The sequence below is a fragment of the Podarcis cretensis genome (genome assembly GCF_951804945.1).
Source record: "Podarcis cretensis genome assembly, chromosome: 14".
In the NCBI taxonomy this organism is placed as follows: Eukaryota; Metazoa; Chordata; class Lepidosauria; order Squamata; family Lacertidae; genus Podarcis; species Podarcis cretensis.
In genome coordinates, this window is record NC_137183.1 from 41,004,652 (window position 1) to 41,024,180 (window position 19,529).

A 19,529-nucleotide genomic window follows, 5' to 3' on the forward strand; every position below is an offset into this window, starting at 1 on the left:
TTAAGAACAGTTTCAGGTTAAGAACAGACCTCCAGAACGAATTAAGTTCTTAACCCAAGGTACCACTGTATCTCCATTAAAACGAAAAAAAAGCCAAAACACCTCCATACAATGAAATCCCTATTAATAAAGTTAAAATCAGAAATCAGCTACCCTTATTGGAAAGAGGTATTCTTACTTGCCTGCATAAATCTTACCGAATTGAAAAGTTTTCAATAGGTATTTAAAAGCTGAAACAGATGGTGCCTTCAGAGTACAGATGGAGGACCACATTTCTAAAGTTTTACCAACCATCAGGGATGATAGGAGAAGTATGCCAACAACTTCTAGGGATCCAAGCTTGAACACTGCTCCCATCCATCTGGTTTGTGGGGAACGGCCAATGCTCCAAAGTAATTAGATGATGGGCAGTGTGAGTTTCTCTTGTGTCTTGGGAGGGGGAGAGAGCGATTCTGTACCTGAGTTCCATGTGCACAGTCCTGGTTTTTGCATATGAAGCATCTGTTTTGTCTGCTGCTCAGTGAGCCAAATTCCCTGTTTGTTCACGTGAAGAGGGAAGACCCTCTCCAGATGAATGGGGAAGCTTTGGCAGCCACGGAGCCCCATTTATGCATTGGGAAATTCTGTGCTTCTCGGGGTTCCTTGCTCTCGGTATAAAGGATTGTCTGCCTTCTTTTGTACAGGACATCATGGGCTGCAGCACCTCTCCAGTTGAGGGCTTTCCTGCCAGGGACGATTCTCTCGCCTATCTGTGCAATGTCATCTCCAAAGAGGACGGCTCGTTTACTTTTCTGTCTTTGCCGAGTGGGAAATACACTGTGGTGAGTAATGAGTAACTTCCTCTGCCTTTCTGAACAAGGATTTCCTCAAAAGTGAAGGCTGCAAGCAGGGGTCATCAGCCTTCTTGGGGCCCATGGGTGCAGTTGGAGGTCATAGAAACTGGTGTGTGTGTGTTGACAACAACACTTGCACTCTGCAGCCACACACACACCCTCATCTCCCCACTGCAAACATCAAGTAGGCTTGAAAAAAATAAAATAAACTTTTTTCAAACATATTTTGTATGTGTGTGAGAGAGCGAGAGAGATTTATTTTTCTCCCATGAGCTCAAGATGTACATGGTGCTCCCCCTTAAGGTAAAGGTAAAGGGACCCCTGACCATTAGGTCCAGTCATGACCGACTCTGGGGTTGCGGCGCTCATCTCGCTTTATTGGCTGAGGGAGCCGACGTACAGCTTCCGGGTCTTGTGGCCAGCATGACTCTGGCGAACCAGAGCAGCACACAGAAACGCCGTTTACCTTCCCGCCAGAGCGGTACCTATTTATCTACTTGTCCTTTGACGTGCTTTTCAACTGCTAGGTTGGCAGGAGCACTCACCCCATTGCGGGGATTCGAACCGCCGACCTTCTGATCGGCAAGTCCTAGGCTCTGTGGTTTAACCCACAGCGCCACCCACATCCCTCTCCCCCTTCAGGTAGATACACATTGTTACATTGGGCTGTATCCAACTAAGTATTACTCAGAGTATACTCATTGAAATGAATGGCCGTTAATTTCTTTACTCTGGTTATGGCTAACGTTAGATGCAGCCGATTGCCCGGAGGGCTCCTAGATTCAACAGTCGCCATTGCTGGAGAAACACCTCCCACTGTGATGGATTGGATTTTGTCTGGATTTATTTTTTGGAGAAACACTTTGCTTAACCTGGGGCTCTGCATTCTTCTCAGGTCCCCTTTTACCGAGGCGAGAGAATTATGTTTGATGTTGCTCCATCTAGATTGGACTTTACGGTGGAACATGACAGTTTGAAAATTGAGGTGAGCTCTTCTCGAATTACCCTTTTTGCACTTTGGATGAATTTAGGTAAAGCATATGGTACGGATGGATGTATCTTAACCTGAAATAATCCAGCAATTCAGAACTATTTCAAATGGGGTAGGAGGGAGGAAAAACAGTTCCAGTATGATGCATTCTAATTCCATCCTTTTCCATCCGTGGTAAAACTACTCATTGGCATTTAAATTCTGGACGGTGGTTTGCCAAGAAATGACCAAAATTCTCAAACATCCCATTCCAACTTCCCTGCAGCTTTTCTTAAAAAAACTGAATCTATGGGATGATCAATTGAAAAGTTTCAGCTCTCAGAAACACTCGATGAGGATGCTGGCGGTTGCCAGAACCTCAGTTGCCCACCAGTGGAGAACCTTGTAGGATTTGCGACTTTTGCTTTGGTATAAGAATACGTACAGTTTAGCATTAGCTGAAAAAATAACTTCTCAATCACGTGTTGCCAAAGACTTGGAGGACCCTGAAAGATTCTGTGCTGTTTGGTGGGATTTTATCTTATGTACGAAAAAATGGACACACGGGACTCCCTCTCCATAGTATTATGTATAATTTTTGTTTTCCTAATGGTCTAAAGTACTTTACAAACCTAATGCTAAATCCTTCTCAGATATATAGTGTGCCTTTTTTGTACAGTGGTGCCCCGCAAGATGAACGCCTCGGAAGACGAAAAGCTCGCTAGACGAAGGAGTTTTTCGTTTTCTTAGACGCTTCGCAAGACGCATCTCCCTATGGGCTTGCTTCGCAAAACGAAGCTTGCCCCACAAGCTCCGGGGATAGCGGGGAAGGCGCGCGCCTTCCCCTCTGTCCCCGGACCTGGTAAAAGCAAGGGGCGGCAAGGAGAAGATTGCTTCTCCCTGTTGCCTGCCCCGCAATCTCCGGGGACAGAGGGGAAGGCGCGCACCTTCCCCTCTGTCCCCGGACCTGTTTAAAGCAAGGGGCGGTGGGGAGAAGATCGCTCCTCCCCGTTGCCAGCCCCGCAATCTCCGGGGACAGAGGTATGAGCTTTCGTGTGCACCAAGAACAAACTTAGTTGGTCTCTAAGGTGCCACTGGACAATTTTTAAAATATATTTCTACTGCGTCAGACCAACATGGCTACCTACCTGAATCTAATAAAAATATTTTTATTATTATTCAGCCGTTGATCTCTCCTACTTCCTCCCTTTCAGCCCGTTTTCCATGTCATGGGCTTCTCAGTCACAGGGAGGGTTTTGAACAGCCCAGAAGGGGAAGGCGTTTCAGATGCTACTGTGACCCTGAATAACCAGATTAAAGGTATGTGCTTCTTGTTTTGTCTCTGGCGTCCTACCTATTTGATGCTTTTGGCCGAGCTGAATTCAAACACAATCTGTCCATTTTTAATCTGTCCACAGTTACTACCAAGTCTGACGGCTCTTTCCGACTTGAAAACATAACCACCGGAACGTATACCATTCAAGCCCAGAAAGAGCACCTCTTCTTCGAGACCATTACGGTGAAAATTGCGCCCAACACTCCCCAGTTGGCCGACATCATCACAACAGAGTGAGTGTCTGAGTAGGAAGCTGAGCAAGACAGCAAGGGCGGGATTGGGGTTTTTCAGAGCAGAGCCAAGAGGCCTTGGGATAGGAGCACAGAAAATACCATACACCAGGGAGGGGCTGTAACTCAGTGGTAGAGCATCTGCCTCACATACAGAAGGTCCCCAGTTCCAGCCCCAACATCTCCAGGTAGGCTTAGGGAAGATCTTCTGACCTCCTGTAGAGTTGCTACCAGTCGAGAGTAGACAGTGCTGAGCAAGATGGACCAATGGTGTGGCTGACACAGTTGAAATAAATAAAAAAATTTGTCCAATAGCACCTTAGAGACTCCTTAGAGACCTTAGAGTTTTTGAGTGTGGTGTAGTGGTTAAGTGTGGTAGACTTGTAATCTGGGGAACCGGGTTCGCGTCTCCGCTCCTCCACATGCAGCTGCTGGGTGACCTTGGGCCAGTCACACTTCTTTGAAGTCTCTCAGCCCCACTCACCTGTTTCTTGTGGGGGAGGAAGGGAAAGGAGAATGTTAGCCGCTTTGAGACTCCTTTGGGTAGTGATAAAGCATGATTTTAATCCAAATCCAATGACATTGTCCCACCTTTCTTCCAAGCCACTCATGGTGGCCTACAGAGATCTCCCCATTTTATCCTGACAGGAACCCTTTGAGGTAGGTTAGGCAGTGAACAAGTGACTGGCTAAAGGCTACCCGGTGAACTTCATAGCTTTGAACTCTGCTTTCCCTGGTCCTGATCCAATACTCTATCCAACATGGGAGCAAGTGTGGTGTAATGGTTAGAGTGTTGGACTTGGACCTGGGAGGCCAGGGTTTGAGTCCCCAGTCAGCCATGAAGCTCCCTGGATGCCCTTGGGCCAGTCACTTCGCACTCTCGGGCCAACCTACCTCACAGGGTTGTCGTGAGGGTGAAATGGGGAAGAGGAGAACCATGTGCCTTGAGATCCTTGGAAGTTAAAGGTGGTACAGTGTATAATTGTCAACAGCAGCAACAACAGTGTTGTTATATCAGAGTTGGGAACACTGTTGCCTTTTAGATTTCCAGACAATTTCAGTTGTTCCTGACCATTGGTGATGCCCTTCTTTCCTCAATAGGTTCAGTGTCTGTGGCCAGATATCAGTAACTCGCTTTCCTGACTCTATCAAGCAGATCAACAAATACAAGGTGACGATGTTGCCTCAAGACAAGGACAAAACCTTGATGGTTACTACGGAAACGGACACTCGCGGTGCTTTCTGCTTCAAGGCAAAATCGGGTGCCTATGTCATCCAGGTCAGAATAACTAATACCTCTTAAGAAAAGAAATAACTTGTAAAAGCAGTCAAATCTGGAAGCTTGGGAGCAGATTTTTGTTTCTCAAAGCGGTGGGAGACCTTAGGCCCAGGGACCACATGTGGCCCTCAAGCCTCTACCTGGCCCTTGGAACCTTTACTCTCCCTGATTTGTACCCCCAGTTTTTCTCTGGCTGGAATGTGTCCTTGAACTCTGATAATTCTTCTCTCTTGCCCCTTGGAGGGCAAAGGAGTGGGTGTGGGTGTATAGAAACTAGACCAGGGTTTCCCAAACTTGAGTCTCCAGATGTTTTTGGGCTACAGTTCCCATCATCTTTGACCACTGGTCCTGCTAGCCAGGGATGATGGGAGTTGTAGTCCAAAAACAGCCAGAGACCCAAGTTTGGGAAACCCTGAACTAGGCTATTACACAAAGGGAAAATTGACATTCATTGCTCCACCCACCACTGGTATGTGAGCCCCAGATGGTCGGCCTGAGGGAAGTGCGGCCTACAATTCCCATCAGGCTTTGCAAGCATACTCAGTGACCTCCTTGCATATTTCCGGTTCCTTGCTCCTTGCTGCTCAGCAAATAGGGTGCAGCTGTTGTCTAAGAGCCAGTGTGGTGTAGTGGTTAAGAGCGATAGACTTGTAACCTAGGGAACTGGGTTCGCGTCTCCGCTCCTCCACATGCAGCTGCTGGGTGACCTTGGGCTAGTCACACTTCTCTGAAGTCTCTCAGCCCCACTCACCTCACAGAGTGTTTGTTGTGGGGGAGGAAGGGAAAGGAGAATATTAGCCGCTTTGAGACTCCTTTGGGTAGTGATAAAGTGGGATATCAAATCCAAACTCTTCTACTCTTCGTCTTTTATCTGTGTTGCTCCATTTCACACAAGAAAGTAATATTCAGTGTCATTTTCTTTGCTGTAGGTGATCGTTCCCGAGGCAGAAGCCAGAGCTGGCCTTGCTTTGAAACCCAAGACATTTCCTGTGATGGTTGCCTCCAAACCAGTGCTGGACGTGACTTTCTCACAGTTTCTGGCCTCCATTTCGGGGAAAGTCACTTGTTTGGGTAAGATTTGCGCCGACGGGTGGAAATAGTTGACTTAGGTTGCTCATATGGTCTTGTGAGAATAGCCGACACTGTGCCCTCCAGATCTTGTTGGGCATCAACTCCCATCAGCCCCAAACAGCATGGGGTGATGGGTGTTGCAGTCCTACAACATCTGGAGGGCTCCACGTTGACTACTGTAGCAATATAGCAACCAAGGCTAAGGCCTGCGGACCAGCAGGGAATCTCCCAGCACACTAAACTATCTGTACGCCTGTCAGTCTCCTTAAACTTCCCTTTGGCAGTCCTCTCCCCACCCCCACCCCCCAATTGGGGTGGAATTGAGGAACATCAGGCTGAAATGCTGCCCTCCAGGCCTCTCTGTCTGGCCCCTTGGCCCTCCCTAGGCTATAGTGCCTCTCCACAGCCCTCACCAATGTTTCTCCACACCATTGAGAGCTGTTTCCCGGCTGGAATATACCCTTGCAGCTGCCATAATGCCTCTTGTGTACCTGGATGAAGAAAGCTGTGCATCCGTCGTGTCCTCTGAATTTTGCACGCTTGAAATGCAGCCTACAAAGTCAAGAGCTGCATCCCTTTTTCCATCCTCTTTCTGCCTGGCCCTGCCTCAGCACTGGAATGTGGCCCTCAGGAAACCTTCCATGAGGGAATGCTGCTCTCCCTACTCCTGTCTTGGCACAAAATATAAAGCGTGAATGGGGCCCCTGTTTGCAAATGTGTGACGTACAGATAACCTTGCCTGGGAATTTGTGGGTTGTATATTTAGTGTTGCTCGTACACAGAGTAAGCCTGTATATTGACATGACTACCTGGGGGCCATTGATTTCAGAGAAGAACTTTCCTGGATGCAACCATGCGATTGGCTGCAAATTCTTGTTGAGTGACTGCAAACCTGACTGCCAGGTTTGTTCTCAAATGTGTGCTGTCTCTCATCAAGAGGCTAACATCTGAATCAAGCCTCTGCCCCCCTCCCATTTCTAGGAATCTCTGACACACACCCCCTCCCAAAAGTTCTAAGGAGGCTGCTGAATAAACATGTCAATCTGAAACCTGCACGTTCTCCTCTTTTTGTCTTCCCCCAGATGCTTGTGGCGAATTGACGGTGACACTCCAGTCTGTGAACCGGCAGGGGGAGAAGCGTAGCCTCCAACTTGCAGCAAAGTCTAACTCAGTGACTTTCTTGTTTGAAAATGTGCTTCCTGGAAAGTATAAAAGTAAGGACAATTCAGGGCTTCTAGTTTGTATGTAACAAAGTCGTCCGCTACTGCAAAGATTTCCACCTGTGTAATGAAACTTAATCTTCTTATGTGCCTTCCCTAATTACACCAAAAACCTCTGGAGCAGATTTTGGGGGGCCAGGAGAGGGCATGTGGGGAGAGGGAGTCTGGTTGCACAGGGGTGTTTATTGCCTTTTCACTGTTTCAAATTGTGCCAGAATGTGCTACTCATTCATATTTATGCTCCACTTTTCACCATCATCATTTATTTCTGTGCTCCCTTTCCAGAGTTAAAACCATGCTGAAGGCAGCTTTCAACATGAAAACATTTATTTCATAATTTAAAAAAATATATAACAGCAGTTGTAAGCCATAAATAAAAGCATGTCAAAATGTACACAACAAAACTAAACCACACCTCCACATAAGACATAAGAACTAAAAACAAAGCTGCAAAAAAATAATATCAATAGGACAGCAGAATTAAAATCTCCCAAAATTTATTCTTGACCCCAACAAAAATCCCCAAACAATGCCCCACCTTTTGGACAAGATATGTCTCCACTGAAGTTCATATACCTTCTTGAAGAAACCAGAGGCCTTTCTCCTGGGTATGGTTAGCCATGTGGTGTTAAAGAAGGATAGAACTTTTTTTATGTATGCCACAACAGCAGCAAGGATACTCATCGCAAAGTATTGGAAGACATCAGATCTACCTACTCTGGAAGAATGGCAGATGAAGATGACAGACTATATGGGACTGGCAGAGATGACTGGCAGAATCCGAGACCAGGACAAAGAGACAGTGGAAGAAGATTGGAAGAAGTTCAAAGACTATCTTAATAAATATTATAAAATTAATGAAGGTTAAAAAGATTTGGGTTTAAAAATTAGTGGTTTGCAGGGGCGTTGATTAAGGAAAATGAATAGAATTATTAAAAACTATGGGAAAAATGGGAAGGGATTTGCTGATAAGATAAATGAGATTAGAATACAGAAGGGAGAGGTGTGAGGAGGTCGGTGAAATTAGGTTTAGAAAATAAGATTTGAATTTATACTTGTTTTTGATTTGTTTGTTGGTTTATGTATGTTTTTATTGTTGTTTGTGTCTGTGTTTATATGTGTTTATTCAAAACTTTAATAAATATCATTTTAAAAAAATTAATATGCTAGATGCCATTAAGTAAACAAATAAACCACTGCCACCACACTGTTAATCGTTTAAAAAGATGCTTTAACTGGGCAGCATAAAGTTATTTTTCTAAAAAAAAATCATTTTAATACAATTGCTTATAAAAACAACAGAAGGAAATCACCCTATTAAAAAGAAACTTTTCCTTGTTCTCTTGCATGCTGAAGTTTCCCCTAGTTTCTGTGTCTGATGTGTACAATCCCTGTGGTGTACTTCTTTTTCCAAAAAGAGAGAGAGAGAGAGAAATGTGGGGAATGCACAGGTGAAAGCATATAAGTTCCTTATGTCTTGCAGACTTCCTTTTCAAGCAGCGGTAGCCAATGTGGTGCCCTCCATTTTTTATGGGCTCCAGCTCCCATCAGCCCCAGCCAGCACGGCCAGTGGTCAGGGATGATGGGAATGGCTGTTCCTGCTACATCCTGAGGGCGCCACGTTGGCTGAAAATGCCCAGTTCTTCCATATCCGGACTTACTTTTAAACGCTAGTCCTTACAAAATGTTCGGATAACTCTGTGCTTGTCTAACTCCTTGCTTTTTAAGCATCAGACATGACACCTCCCCCTTACTGCTCTGTATTTTTTCTTTTAAGTGAGCATCATCCGTGAAGACTGGTGCTGGAAGAATAAATCCTTGGAACTTGAGGTTTTGGAAGAAGATGCGTCGGGGATTGAGTTCCGCCAGACCGGCTATATGCTGCGCTGTTCTCTTTCCCATGCGATCACTTTGGTGAGATCATGGCTTATATGCGTTCTCTTTGGCCTGAACTGCCCCACAACATAGCGTCATAGGCAGCTGCCTTAGAAAGTCAGACTCAGTATTGACCATAAGAGTTGCCCCTTCCAGTCTCTTCCAAAATCTGGTAATCACCAACCTGGCCGCTGCCCATAAATATCAAATTAATGATTTAAGTAATATATTTCTATATTGCTGGTTGTGCTGTGGTCTAAACCACTTAGCCTCTTGGGCTTGACGATGAGAAAGTCGGCAGTTTGAATCCCCACAATGGGGTAAGCTCCCATTGCTCTGTCCCAGCTCCTGCCCACCTAGTACAGTGGTACCTCGGGTTACATACGCTTCAGGTTACATACACTTCAGGTTACAGACTCCGCTAACCCAGAAATAGTACCTCGGGTTAAGAACTTTGCTTCAGGATGAGAACAGAAATCGTGCTCCAGTGGTGCGGCGGCAGCAGGAGGCCCCATTAGCTAAAGTGATACCTCAGGTTAAGAACAGTTTCAGGTTAAGAACGGACCTCCGGAACGAATTAAGTACTTAACCCAAGGTACCACTGTAGTTCAAAAGTAGATAAATAGGTGGCGGGAAGGTAGACGGCATTTCTGTATGCTCTGGTTTCCGTCAAGGTGTTCCGTTGTGCCAGAAGCGGTTTAGTCATGCTGGCCACATGACCCAGAGAGCTGTCTGTGGACAAACACCGACTCCCTCGGCCTGAAAGTGAGATGAGTGCCACAACCCCATAGTCACCTTTGACTGGACTTAACCGTCTAGGGGTCCTTTGCCTTTACTGCCTTTCCCACTTAATTTTGGAGGCAGAATTGGAAACTGCTGTAGTTGTTTGAAAACTGACTTAGAAACTTCAAAGATTGGGATTCAATACCTGCTAATAGACTTCTTGGGTTTTTTGTCATCAGGAGTTTTATCAGGATGGAAATGGACCTGAGAACGTTGGCATTTATAACCTGTCCAAAGGGGTGAACAGATTCTGCCTCTCCAAGCCAGGTAAGTGTCTCGTTGGAAATGAATGCTCTTGTGTGTATGTGTTTGTGTGTGAGGTTCCAACAGATAGTGGTAAATTTTGAAGTGCAGCCCCCATAACAGCCCCCAAAGCTGCACCCCATCGCAAGGTGAGTCTGCAAATACATGAAGGTGTATTGGTTTACCCCATTCACCAAAGAGCAGGAGTGCCTAGCCTAATATCCAACATTTTAGGATCAACAGATAGCCATAGACAGGTAAGCTGCAAAAGATGGTTAGCAAGTTGGACATTGACTGGGAAATCCCAAGTTCACTGGATGACTGTAGGCCAATCGCTGTCTTGGGTTAGGCTCCCTTGCAGGGTTGTTGTTTTGATGTTAGAGTAGACCAAGAACCAGGACCTTCCTGGGGTGCCTTCTCCTGAGTTTGAGGAACCAAGTGCATCCCGGAGTACCTCACCAGTCCTGTAGGGGGCGCACCAGGTGGGAGGCCATGGAACGTAGGAGGAGTGCCTATCTACCTATGCGATCTGCACTGAGATAGAGAATTGGTGAGGTTGTGTCTTCTGTTAGGCAAGCCTCTTGTTTAGGCAGCAGGTTGCAGGTTGCCAGCAAAATGCTTCAAGCGAGGAAGGTTCAGGAGCTGACGAAAAGGCTAGCGTGATACAGTTTTGAAGTATGGGAACCTTCAGAATCTGAAATCAGGATTGCAACTGTGTCTCGCTTTGATACTTTCAGGTGTGTACGAAGTCACACCCCGTTCCTGCCACCGTTTTGAGCACGAATACTACACCTATGATACGTAAGCATGAATTAGCAGCTGGCTGGTAACCTTTGTGGAAATATTCACCGTCAATATTTGCAATGAATAAATGTGATAAACTAGAAGGAGGCTTCACATATGTGAAGCTGTTTCCGGGGCTTATAGAGGCTGTGGTGGAGCCGCTTTTCCATGGGTTCATCGCACAGTGCGGCTGTCGTGCTCTTTAAAGAACGAGCACTTAACTGCCTGGTTGGAGCCAGGCAAGCAGGTCCTTAGCACCTGACACTCTTCCCTGACGCCAGCTGGGTGACACTTGCATGCTAAGGACCTGGCTGTTTGGACCCTAGGAGTCTAGGAAGCTGCCTTGCTAAAGTCAGGCCATTCAGTTCAGTATTGTCTATAGTAGTGGTGGGGAACTTTGGCCTGCAGGCCAAGCCTGGTTGTTTCCTGCCTGATGTCGATAGGCAGCGAGATCCAAATTCTAGGTCCTGCCACATTATGATAACTGCTTTCAAATGGCCAAAGGGCTGTCACATGGAGGATGGAGCAAGCCTGTTTTCTCCTGCTCCGGAGGCTAGGACCTGAACCAATGGATTCAACTTACGAAAAGGGAGATTCTGATGAAACATCAGGAAGAATCTTCTGACACTAGGAGCTGTTTGACAGTGAAACAGACTCCCACAAGACGTGGTAGACTCTCCTTCCTTGGGAGATTTTTAAGCAGGGGTTGGATGGCCATCTGTCGTGGATGGTTTAAGTTGAGATGCCTGCTTTGCAGGGGGTTGGACTAGATGACCCTCAGGGTCCCTTCCAACTCTACAGTTCTATGAGTCTGTGTTATAGCAGCACTGTGTTGTGTGGGCAAGTAGCTCTCATGCCACTGCTAGAGCATCTAAAGGCCACTTAAATGTTCCTTAAATGTAATCTTAATTTGATGGCAGCTTTTCTTTTTTACCACCAGTAGAGGGAGTACATTACACTGACTTTTAAGAATGTTGATCAGACCAATATTCATGTAGCCCACACATGGGTAAACTCATCCACTTTTTGGGGAGGGGAGGGAAAGATCCTAGGAACATGCTTTATAAATATGCCATTTCAAATTGTCATATTTGACAGGTTGATTTCTCTGAAAACTTCCACTGTAAAAGATTAAAACAAGGCATATAAGACATTGAGATGATTGGCACTAGAGGGAATGTTTAGCCAATATTATTAGAGGGATGTTCGTCAGTGTGGTCCCCAAATGGGTTCTGCTCACCCCTGTGGTTTGCATTAATGAATCTCTCTTCCTGTGACCTCAGTTCAGACATTGCACCACAACACACTTGTTGAAATTTTCCTTCTTATGAGTAGACTTCTATACCGCGCTTCATTATAAGATCTCAGGGCAGGTCACAAGAAAAAAAATACAAGGTAAAAGCACAAATAAATAGTTAAAACCAAAACAACGAAACAATACCACCCCTTCCCACAAACACATTTAAAAATCTGTTGAAGATTAATTGGCCCAAAGCCTGGTTGAAGAGGAACATTTTCGCCTGGTTCCTAAAGATGTAGAATGAAGGCGCCAGGTAAACCTCCCTGGGGAGAGAATTCCACAAACAAGGCCACTGCATTACAAGGCCCATTCTCATGTTGTTACCCTCTGGACCTCTCATGGAGGAGACACATGAAGAAGGGCCTCTGATTGCAGAACCCAGGTTGGTTTATAAGGGGAGAGGTGGTTGTTGTGATATCTTAAATGACAAGCCATAGATTGTGGCCATCTTTCCACCTCCGGAGGCTGCTATATCACGAAGATTGGAGTGAACTTATAATAGTTATAGGGCAAAGAGACTGATAATCTGAGATAAACATATTGCCAGTCCCCATTCTAGTTGGTTTCCCTAAAGATGCTGGTGTGTTTCAAGTCTCTTAAAGCGGTTCAGCACTTTTGCTACTCATCTTCTTCAGATATCTGCCTCCAGAAACATTTCCCTCTTTAATTAACCACCCTATTTTCCAACTCTTGGTTATATACAATATTTTCAGCCCTCTTCCCAATCTTTTAGCTAGTCGGACGGAGTGTAGATTCCTATTTAGGCTTCTATTTCCCCTTAACTGCCAGATTCCTAGGCTGAATTTTTGACCCTCCAGTGTGGAACATCTTGAGCTAAACATCCCCTTAAACATTTAGCCTTAGCTGTTGACCCAGCTATGCATGAGAGTCTTTAAGTAAACCTCAACCATTTTACAACCCCAAGCCAAATGCAAATGGCTGGAAATCCTGTTCCTTTCATAGAGTGGAATGGAAAGCAAAGGGTGGTGGTTGGGATCGATTTTAAGTGCCCCCTCCCCCTTTCTGGTTCCAGGTCTGCTCCGAGTATACTGACGCTGACTGCGATCCGTCACCACGTCCTTGGAACTATAACAGCCGATAAATTGATGGATGTGATGGTTACCATAAAGTAAGAACTTTGGGGTTGCAAAGACTACCCTTGAATTACCAAGTTTTAACAAATGTTCGTTGTCTTGTGTGGCTAGTGGGTTGCAGATGCTTAGGAGAAGGGTATTTTTTTTTAACACGTGTAGAAGTTTCCAAAAGGTCCATGCATCCTTTATTCTATGGGACATCCCTGAATTGAAACAGTTGTGCACCTAACCTCTGTAGAGCTCAAAAGGTCTGTTCATAAAGGAGCTTTAAAGCACTGGTCTTCAACTGGTGGGTCACAGCCTGATGCACAGAGCACAACCTACCACATGCAGATATATGGGAAAAGATCAAGAAATGGATTCCCAAATGCGTGTTTGGGTTAGAAGTGGCGCCCTGAAACTCTTAATCTCAGGGCCATAGGTTTAAGCCCCATGTTGGGCAAAAAAGATTCCTGCATGGCAGGGGGTTGGACTAGATGACCCTGATGGTCCCTTCCAGCTGCACAATTCTATGATTCTAAGACTCTACTGCTCTAGAGAGCACGATGGCTGTTTCATATTTCAGGGCCTACAGCACTAGAGTGCCCTCTTTGAGGGTGGTAGTCGTCATCATGCACTTCAACCTTGCACAACTTGTGAACTACAGTCGTACCTTGGTTCTCGAATGGCTTAGTTGCCGAACAAATTGGCTCCCGAACGCCGCAAACTCGGAAGTAAGCGATCCAGTTTGCAAACGTTTTTTGGAAGCTGAACATCCTCCGTGGCTTCTGCTTGAGTGCAGGAAGCTTCAGCGTCAATCGGAATCCACACCTTGGTTTTCGAACAGTTTGGGGAGTTGAACGGACTCCCGGAACGGATTAAGTTTGAGAACCGAGGCATCTCAGAAGCTATAGGAATATTAAGGGAGATATCCTAGGCCACACCCACACTATGCATTTGAAGCATTCTTACACAACTGTAAACCGTCGTGGAGAATCCTGGGAACTGTACTTTGTTAAAGTCCTGGGGATTCTCCGTGACCGTTGAAAATGGCATAAGAACGCTTTAAAATTGTATGCTGTGGATCAGACTGCTGGTCTGCCTAGCTCAGTACTGCATATTATGGAGTGCTGGCAGCCACCCAGTCTCTTGGGCAGAAATTGTTCTACCAGGTGCTGAGCCTGAACGTGCCCCAAGCCATCCAAAAGGATCCTCTGTCCCAGCGATGGAGAACCCATGGCCAGGTGTTTCTGGACAACAGATCCAGTAGACCACAGCCTGCATGTCCAGTGGTCAGGAATGATGGGAGCTGTAGTCCAGCAACATTTGGAGGGTTGCAGGTTCCCTGTTCTCGTTTTATGCCCCCAATGAACGAATTGAAGGGGCCCTTTCAGTATCTTCCCCTTGGTGGCCATTTCCCCTGCCAGTTTTGCATTCAGACGATTCATTCTCTTGTTTTGTTGTCTCAGATCCTCGATCGACAGCGAACCCGACCTGGTGCTTGGCCCCCTGAAATCTCAGCAGGAGCTGCGTCGGGAGCAGCAGCTGGCCGAGATTGAGGCCCGCAGGCAGGAGAGGGAGAAGAAAGGCCCGGAAGAGGAAGGATCTGAGCCTCCAGTCCAGGAAATGGTGGAGGAACTACAAGGGCCGTTCCACTACGAGTTTTCCTACTGGGCAAGGTGCGTTTGTCTTCTGCCCAGAGAGGTCCTTTTTCTTGTTATAGAAGCTTTCAAGGAAAGTTTGAACTGCTGTCTCTTCAGGCTTCAGCACACAGGGGGTTGGGAACCTCAGGCCTCAGGGGCCAAATGTAGGGCTTCAGGTCTCTCTGTTTGGCCCTTGGCACTCTTGTAGGTCACACCCCTCCCTGGCCCTGCTTTGCACCCCAAGTGTTTTATTTATTTATTAATAAATTTGTAAATTAATAAATTTGTATACCACCTTCTTTATAGCTGTAGGTCTCGGGGTGGCTGACAACATAAACTTACAACGTAGAAAACTCAAAATGCATAATAAAAATAATTAAAACGATTAACAATACTAGCTTATAAAACAATACGACTTATAAAAATACATTCTGCAATCAAAGAAGCATTTGAAACATCCCTGTCCCCCTTCATCAACCTTTTATTCGACCTAAAAAAATTCTTTCCAGTATCACCTTTCGTGTGCATGCACACTTCTTCAGATACACACTGAAGAAGTGTGCATGCACACGAAAGCTCATACCAAGAACTAACTTAGTTGGTCTTTAAGGTGCTACTGGAAGGAATTTTTTTATTTTGTTTTGACTATGGCAGACCAACACGGCTACCTATCTGTAACTTTTATTCGACCGTCAGTCAGAAAATACAAATACAAATACATTTATCAATACACATTTAAAACATCCAGAAAGATTTTAGAGCTTAGCCAACACTAAAAAGGGCTAAACAGGTAGCCCCATATCAATACAGTCAATTATGGTCTTGCGACGCCTGTCCCCCTTAAAAACATTAACCTTACCACAAGGGGGTCAGTCCACGCCCTCATTCCTCCCTCCCGAAGTGTCACCCCCAAAGGGACGACACCATTTGGCGGCGCCTCTTTTGTGGTGGCCCCGTTCCCAAGGCAGGCAGGCTTTCTAGATTTGCCCTTGAATTCTGATTGTGCCCCTTGCTTTCTGGGATGGAGGTCAGAGAGGGGTGTTTGAATGTGTGCAAAAACCAGGCTATTGCATAAAGTTTAAATTTGTGTTTGATGCTCCACCCCCTTTTCCTTCTGGCCCCGCCCAGGAGGGAATGCAACCCTCAGGATGAGAAAGGTTACCCGTCCTTTAGCATTGTCCATCTTGAGACAGCCGTTTGGACTCAACCGTACAGTTCCAGCTCCCATGTTCTTTTATGGTTCTTTTTCCAGGTCTGGGGAGAAAATCACGGTGACGCCATCCTCGAAAGAGCTCCTTTTCTACCCGCCTTCAATAGAAACGGTTGTCAGTGGAGGTAAATCTTGGCTGTTGCTCAGTGCGGGGAAGTTGCTGGTGGATCTGCACAGCCCAGTGGGTCGAGCGACTAAGCCTGGGACAGTGGCTGAATCAGGGAGTGTTGGACTAGGAGGCTGTAAAAGGAAGGGGCCAATGCCGTTAATGCAGCAAAGCAGAGATAAAACACTAAAACAGCAGGTTTCCATTGGCTCCCCAGGGGCATCTGCTTGGCCACTGTGAGAACAGGACAGTGGACCTGCTTCTCCACTGTGGGATTCACAGAATGCTGTGTGAGATAGTAAGTCTGCAGGCTTGAGATTGATAGCTGAGACAACTGGCTGATGCAATCTGCCTGCAAAACTTTCTATGGAATGTGCTTTCAGTTGATTGGCTGTCATCGGTCTAAAGGGGAAACCTGTCCAGCAGTAAGAGAGAGAGAGAGAGAGAGAGATAGAAAGGTCCTTAAGATGCAGCCAGGTACCCTGTTGGACTATATGAACTGCTGGTGTATTATAGCCTGTAGATTATTGTGTATATTTGTATATACTGTATATAACTCACAATAAATATACAGTGGTGCCTCGCAAGACGAAAATAATCCGTTCCGCGAGTCTCTTCGTCTAGCGGTTTTTTCGTCTTGCGAAGCATCCCTATTAGCAGATTAGCGGATTAGCGCTCTTAGTGGCTTAGCGGCTATTAGCGGCTTAGCGGCTTAGAAAAAGGGAAAAGACTCGCAAGACGTTTTCGTCTTGCGAAGCAAGCCCATAGGGAAATTCGTCTTGCGAAGCGCCTCGAAAAACGGAAAACCCTTTCGTCTAGCGGGTTTTTCGTCTTGCGAGGCATTCGTCTTGCGGGGCACCACTGTACTGCACTGCACTGCACTGCACTGCACTGCACTGCACTGCACTGCACTGAAGAACCTGGAACTCTGAGCGTTTCTGCTAAAGCGCCGCGGAGAATTCGCAACATCCACAGGGCAGGACCTGAACCAGTGGATTAAAGTTGCAAGAACGGAGATTCCAAATAAGCATTAGGAAGAATTTTCTGCTGGCAAGAACTCTTCAGCAGTGGATCATAGAATCATAGAGTTGGAAGAGACCACAAGGGCCATCGAGTCCAACCCCCTGCCAAGCAGGAAACACCATCAGAGCACTCCTCTCCTTCATTGGAGGCTTTTAAACAGAAGTTGGGTGGCCACCTGCCAGGGATTCTCTAGCCATGGTTCCTGCATTGCAGGGAGCTGGTTCTAGATTAACCTTGGCGAGTCCCTTCCGATTCTATAAGGTGGACCTTCAGCCTGATCCAGCAGATCAGAGGGAAAAGGTCAAAATACAGCAACCGTTAGAAGTAACAGTAATTCAGCTTTGGCAATGAAAATCGAAAAAGCATGTGGCCATTTATGGTCCAGAGGCCTTCCTAAACAGAAAGAAATAATTAAAAAAAGCTGTTCACCATCTCACAGAAGATAATAAGAGGATGAAATGATCTCCCCCTGGGAGGGAGTTAGAGAGTTTCCATAATTTTTTTAATCCCTAAACTTTCCTCTCTCTTTTCCTTCCACTCCTCAATTTAAGAGAGCTGCCCCGGAAAGCTGATAGAAATACATGGCAAAGCGGGCTTGTTCCTGGAAGGGCAAATCCATCCCGAGCTGGAGGGTGTCGAGATCGTCATTAGCGAAAAGGGAGTGCCGTCGCCACTCATTACGGTTTTCACAGACGACAAAGGTTCATACAGGTAAGCCCTTACGGCCAGTTCCCAGGGGTTTGGGTCCAGAGGCCAACTCCGGGCACCTCTGCTCTTACCAGAGAGCATGCCTGCAGTTTGCCTGGCTGTCCTCCTTTTGCACAGTTTCTAAGGGTCCCTTGATCCTCAGGACTGTTTTTTGTTGCTGTTGTTTCTCAGGGGAGGGGCAGGGAGGTCATTCCCATACAAGGGCAGATTCCCCGTCCCCCCAAATCCCACCTGACGTCTTCTAGGGTTAACCTGCCCAGATCTGCAAAGCAGGGCTTTCGAACATATGGCCATAGGCAAAGAGTTGGCAGCTAAGGCTCTTTGTAGGACAAATAGACCAGTTCTGTATTGGGTTACCGTGATCATTTGACTGCCTTGGGATTGCCTTTAAGCCAGAGGCCTTCGGACAGTGTTGTGGCTGGTAAATTCCTGCCCATGCCACTGTTTCCCTCTTGTATTCTTGTGTTCTGGTCCTGCTTGGCGGTTTCCTACAGGCGTCTGGACGGATACCAAGAACAGGATCAGACTAGGTGGACCTTTGGATTGATCCAGCAGGCTCATATGTTCTTACGTTCCCTTTATTTTTGCAGCGTGGGGCCTCTTCACAGTGACCTGGAATACACTGTCACCGCTCAGAAAGAAGGCTTTGTGTTGAGTGCCGTGGAAGGGACCATTGGGGACTTCAAAGCTTTCGCTCTTGCCGGAGTCACTTTTGAGGTAACGTCCTCCGTGTCCTCTGGCACCTCAGCAGAGTTGTTCCTTCTCTAGAGAATTGAGATGGGCAGAGGTCAGAAGGGGGAAACGTTGCTTGAGGAGAATGAGGCACACATGGTACCAAATTTTATGGGAGGCCAAAGATTTCTCCCAGCCATTGCCAAAGAGGTGAATACATCTCTCCGCTTGGTGGCTCTCCATTTATCTGAGGGTAACACACCTGTGCTCTTTGAACTATGTTGTCAGCTGCTGATTGGGTATGTGGTATTGCATCACTTTTCTTTTTTTCATTTTAAACAGATTAAATCAGAAGATGACCATCCCCTTGCGGGAGTCCTCCTGTCCCTCAGTGGAGGCGTCTTCCGCTCAAACCACCTGACTCAGGACAACGGAATGCTGACTTTCCCCAACTTGGTAGGGTTACGTCCACAACTGTTCTTTTGGATCTGCTCTCTGAAAAATCATTAGAGGCCTGATGATGATGATGTTATTATTTATACATAGACCAGGGAACTGGGCTCCACCTCCTGTGGGCCAACTTTGATGAGAGCTTAAAGCAGGCATAGGCAAACTCGGCCCTCCAGATGTTTTGGGACCACAATTCCCACCATCCCTGACCACTGGTCCTGTTAGCTAGGGATGATGGGAGTTGTAGTCCCAAAGCATCTGGAGTGCCGAGTTTGCCTGTGCCTGGCTTAAGTTGGCTTCAAAGTGAGCCCCTTTTGAAGTCCTTACATAGGTGTGGTTTGAACCCAAACCACACCTGCAGATGGATGAAGTGGGGCTCTGTGTGCAGGACTCCTTTGGCTGCACCAGGGGGTTCCTATTGGGGAACCCCCTAGTGCAGTCAATCCCAGTGGGGTTTGCTTTCAGTGCTGAACGGTTCCCGATCATTCCCTTGTACCTATGTCCTTAGCTCCCAACAGCTGACATCACACAGGACTTCGGGAAAATTCAAGGACAATCAAAGAAACATTCAAATGGGTCATTGTACTATAGTATAGTATCCGTTCCTCTCTTCAAGAGCATTGTCTATTCTTCTACATTTCTCAATGACATGTTTTTGTAAACAAAGGTTTCCAACTCTGACAATTATGAAGGATCAGGGAAGAGAAGGGCTTATTTGTGT

At 46.4% G+C, this 19,529-nt stretch overlaps 1 protein-coding gene and 1 long non-coding RNA gene across 2 annotated transcripts in view; both read left to right on the plus strand.

The window, feature by feature from the left end:
• LOC307202487 overlaps nt 1-19,529 on the plus strand; it is a 235,113-nt gene that overhangs the window by 98,453 nt on the left and 117,131 nt on the right. The gene's annotated exons all lie outside the window — the stretch shown is intronic.
• LOC307202414 (BOS complex subunit NOMO1-like) overlaps nt 1-19,529 on the plus strand; it is a 36,726-nt gene that overhangs the window by 6,644 nt on the left and 10,553 nt on the right. The window contains exons 8-23 of the mRNA XM_079952339.1: nt 684-821; nt 1,729-1,818; nt 3,018-3,123; nt 3,222-3,372; nt 4,471-4,648; nt 5,578-5,719; nt 6,802-6,933; nt 8,717-8,853; nt 9,777-9,864; nt 10,578-10,641; nt 12,957-13,052; nt 14,466-14,675; nt 15,892-15,974; nt 17,530-17,689; nt 18,277-18,403; nt 18,701-18,814. Of these exons, the coding sequence (XP_079808465.1) occupies nt 684-821; nt 1,729-1,818; nt 3,018-3,123; nt 3,222-3,372; nt 4,471-4,648; nt 5,578-5,719; nt 6,802-6,933; nt 8,717-8,853; nt 9,777-9,864; nt 10,578-10,641; nt 12,957-13,052; nt 14,466-14,675; nt 15,892-15,974; nt 17,530-17,689; nt 18,277-18,403; nt 18,701-18,814 (2,016 nt within the window). The remainder of the gene's footprint in view (nt 1-683; nt 822-1,728; nt 1,819-3,017; nt 3,124-3,221; nt 3,373-4,470; nt 4,649-5,577; nt 5,720-6,801; nt 6,934-8,716; nt 8,854-9,776; nt 9,865-10,577; nt 10,642-12,956; nt 13,053-14,465; nt 14,676-15,891; nt 15,975-17,529; nt 17,690-18,276; nt 18,404-18,700; nt 18,815-19,529) is intronic.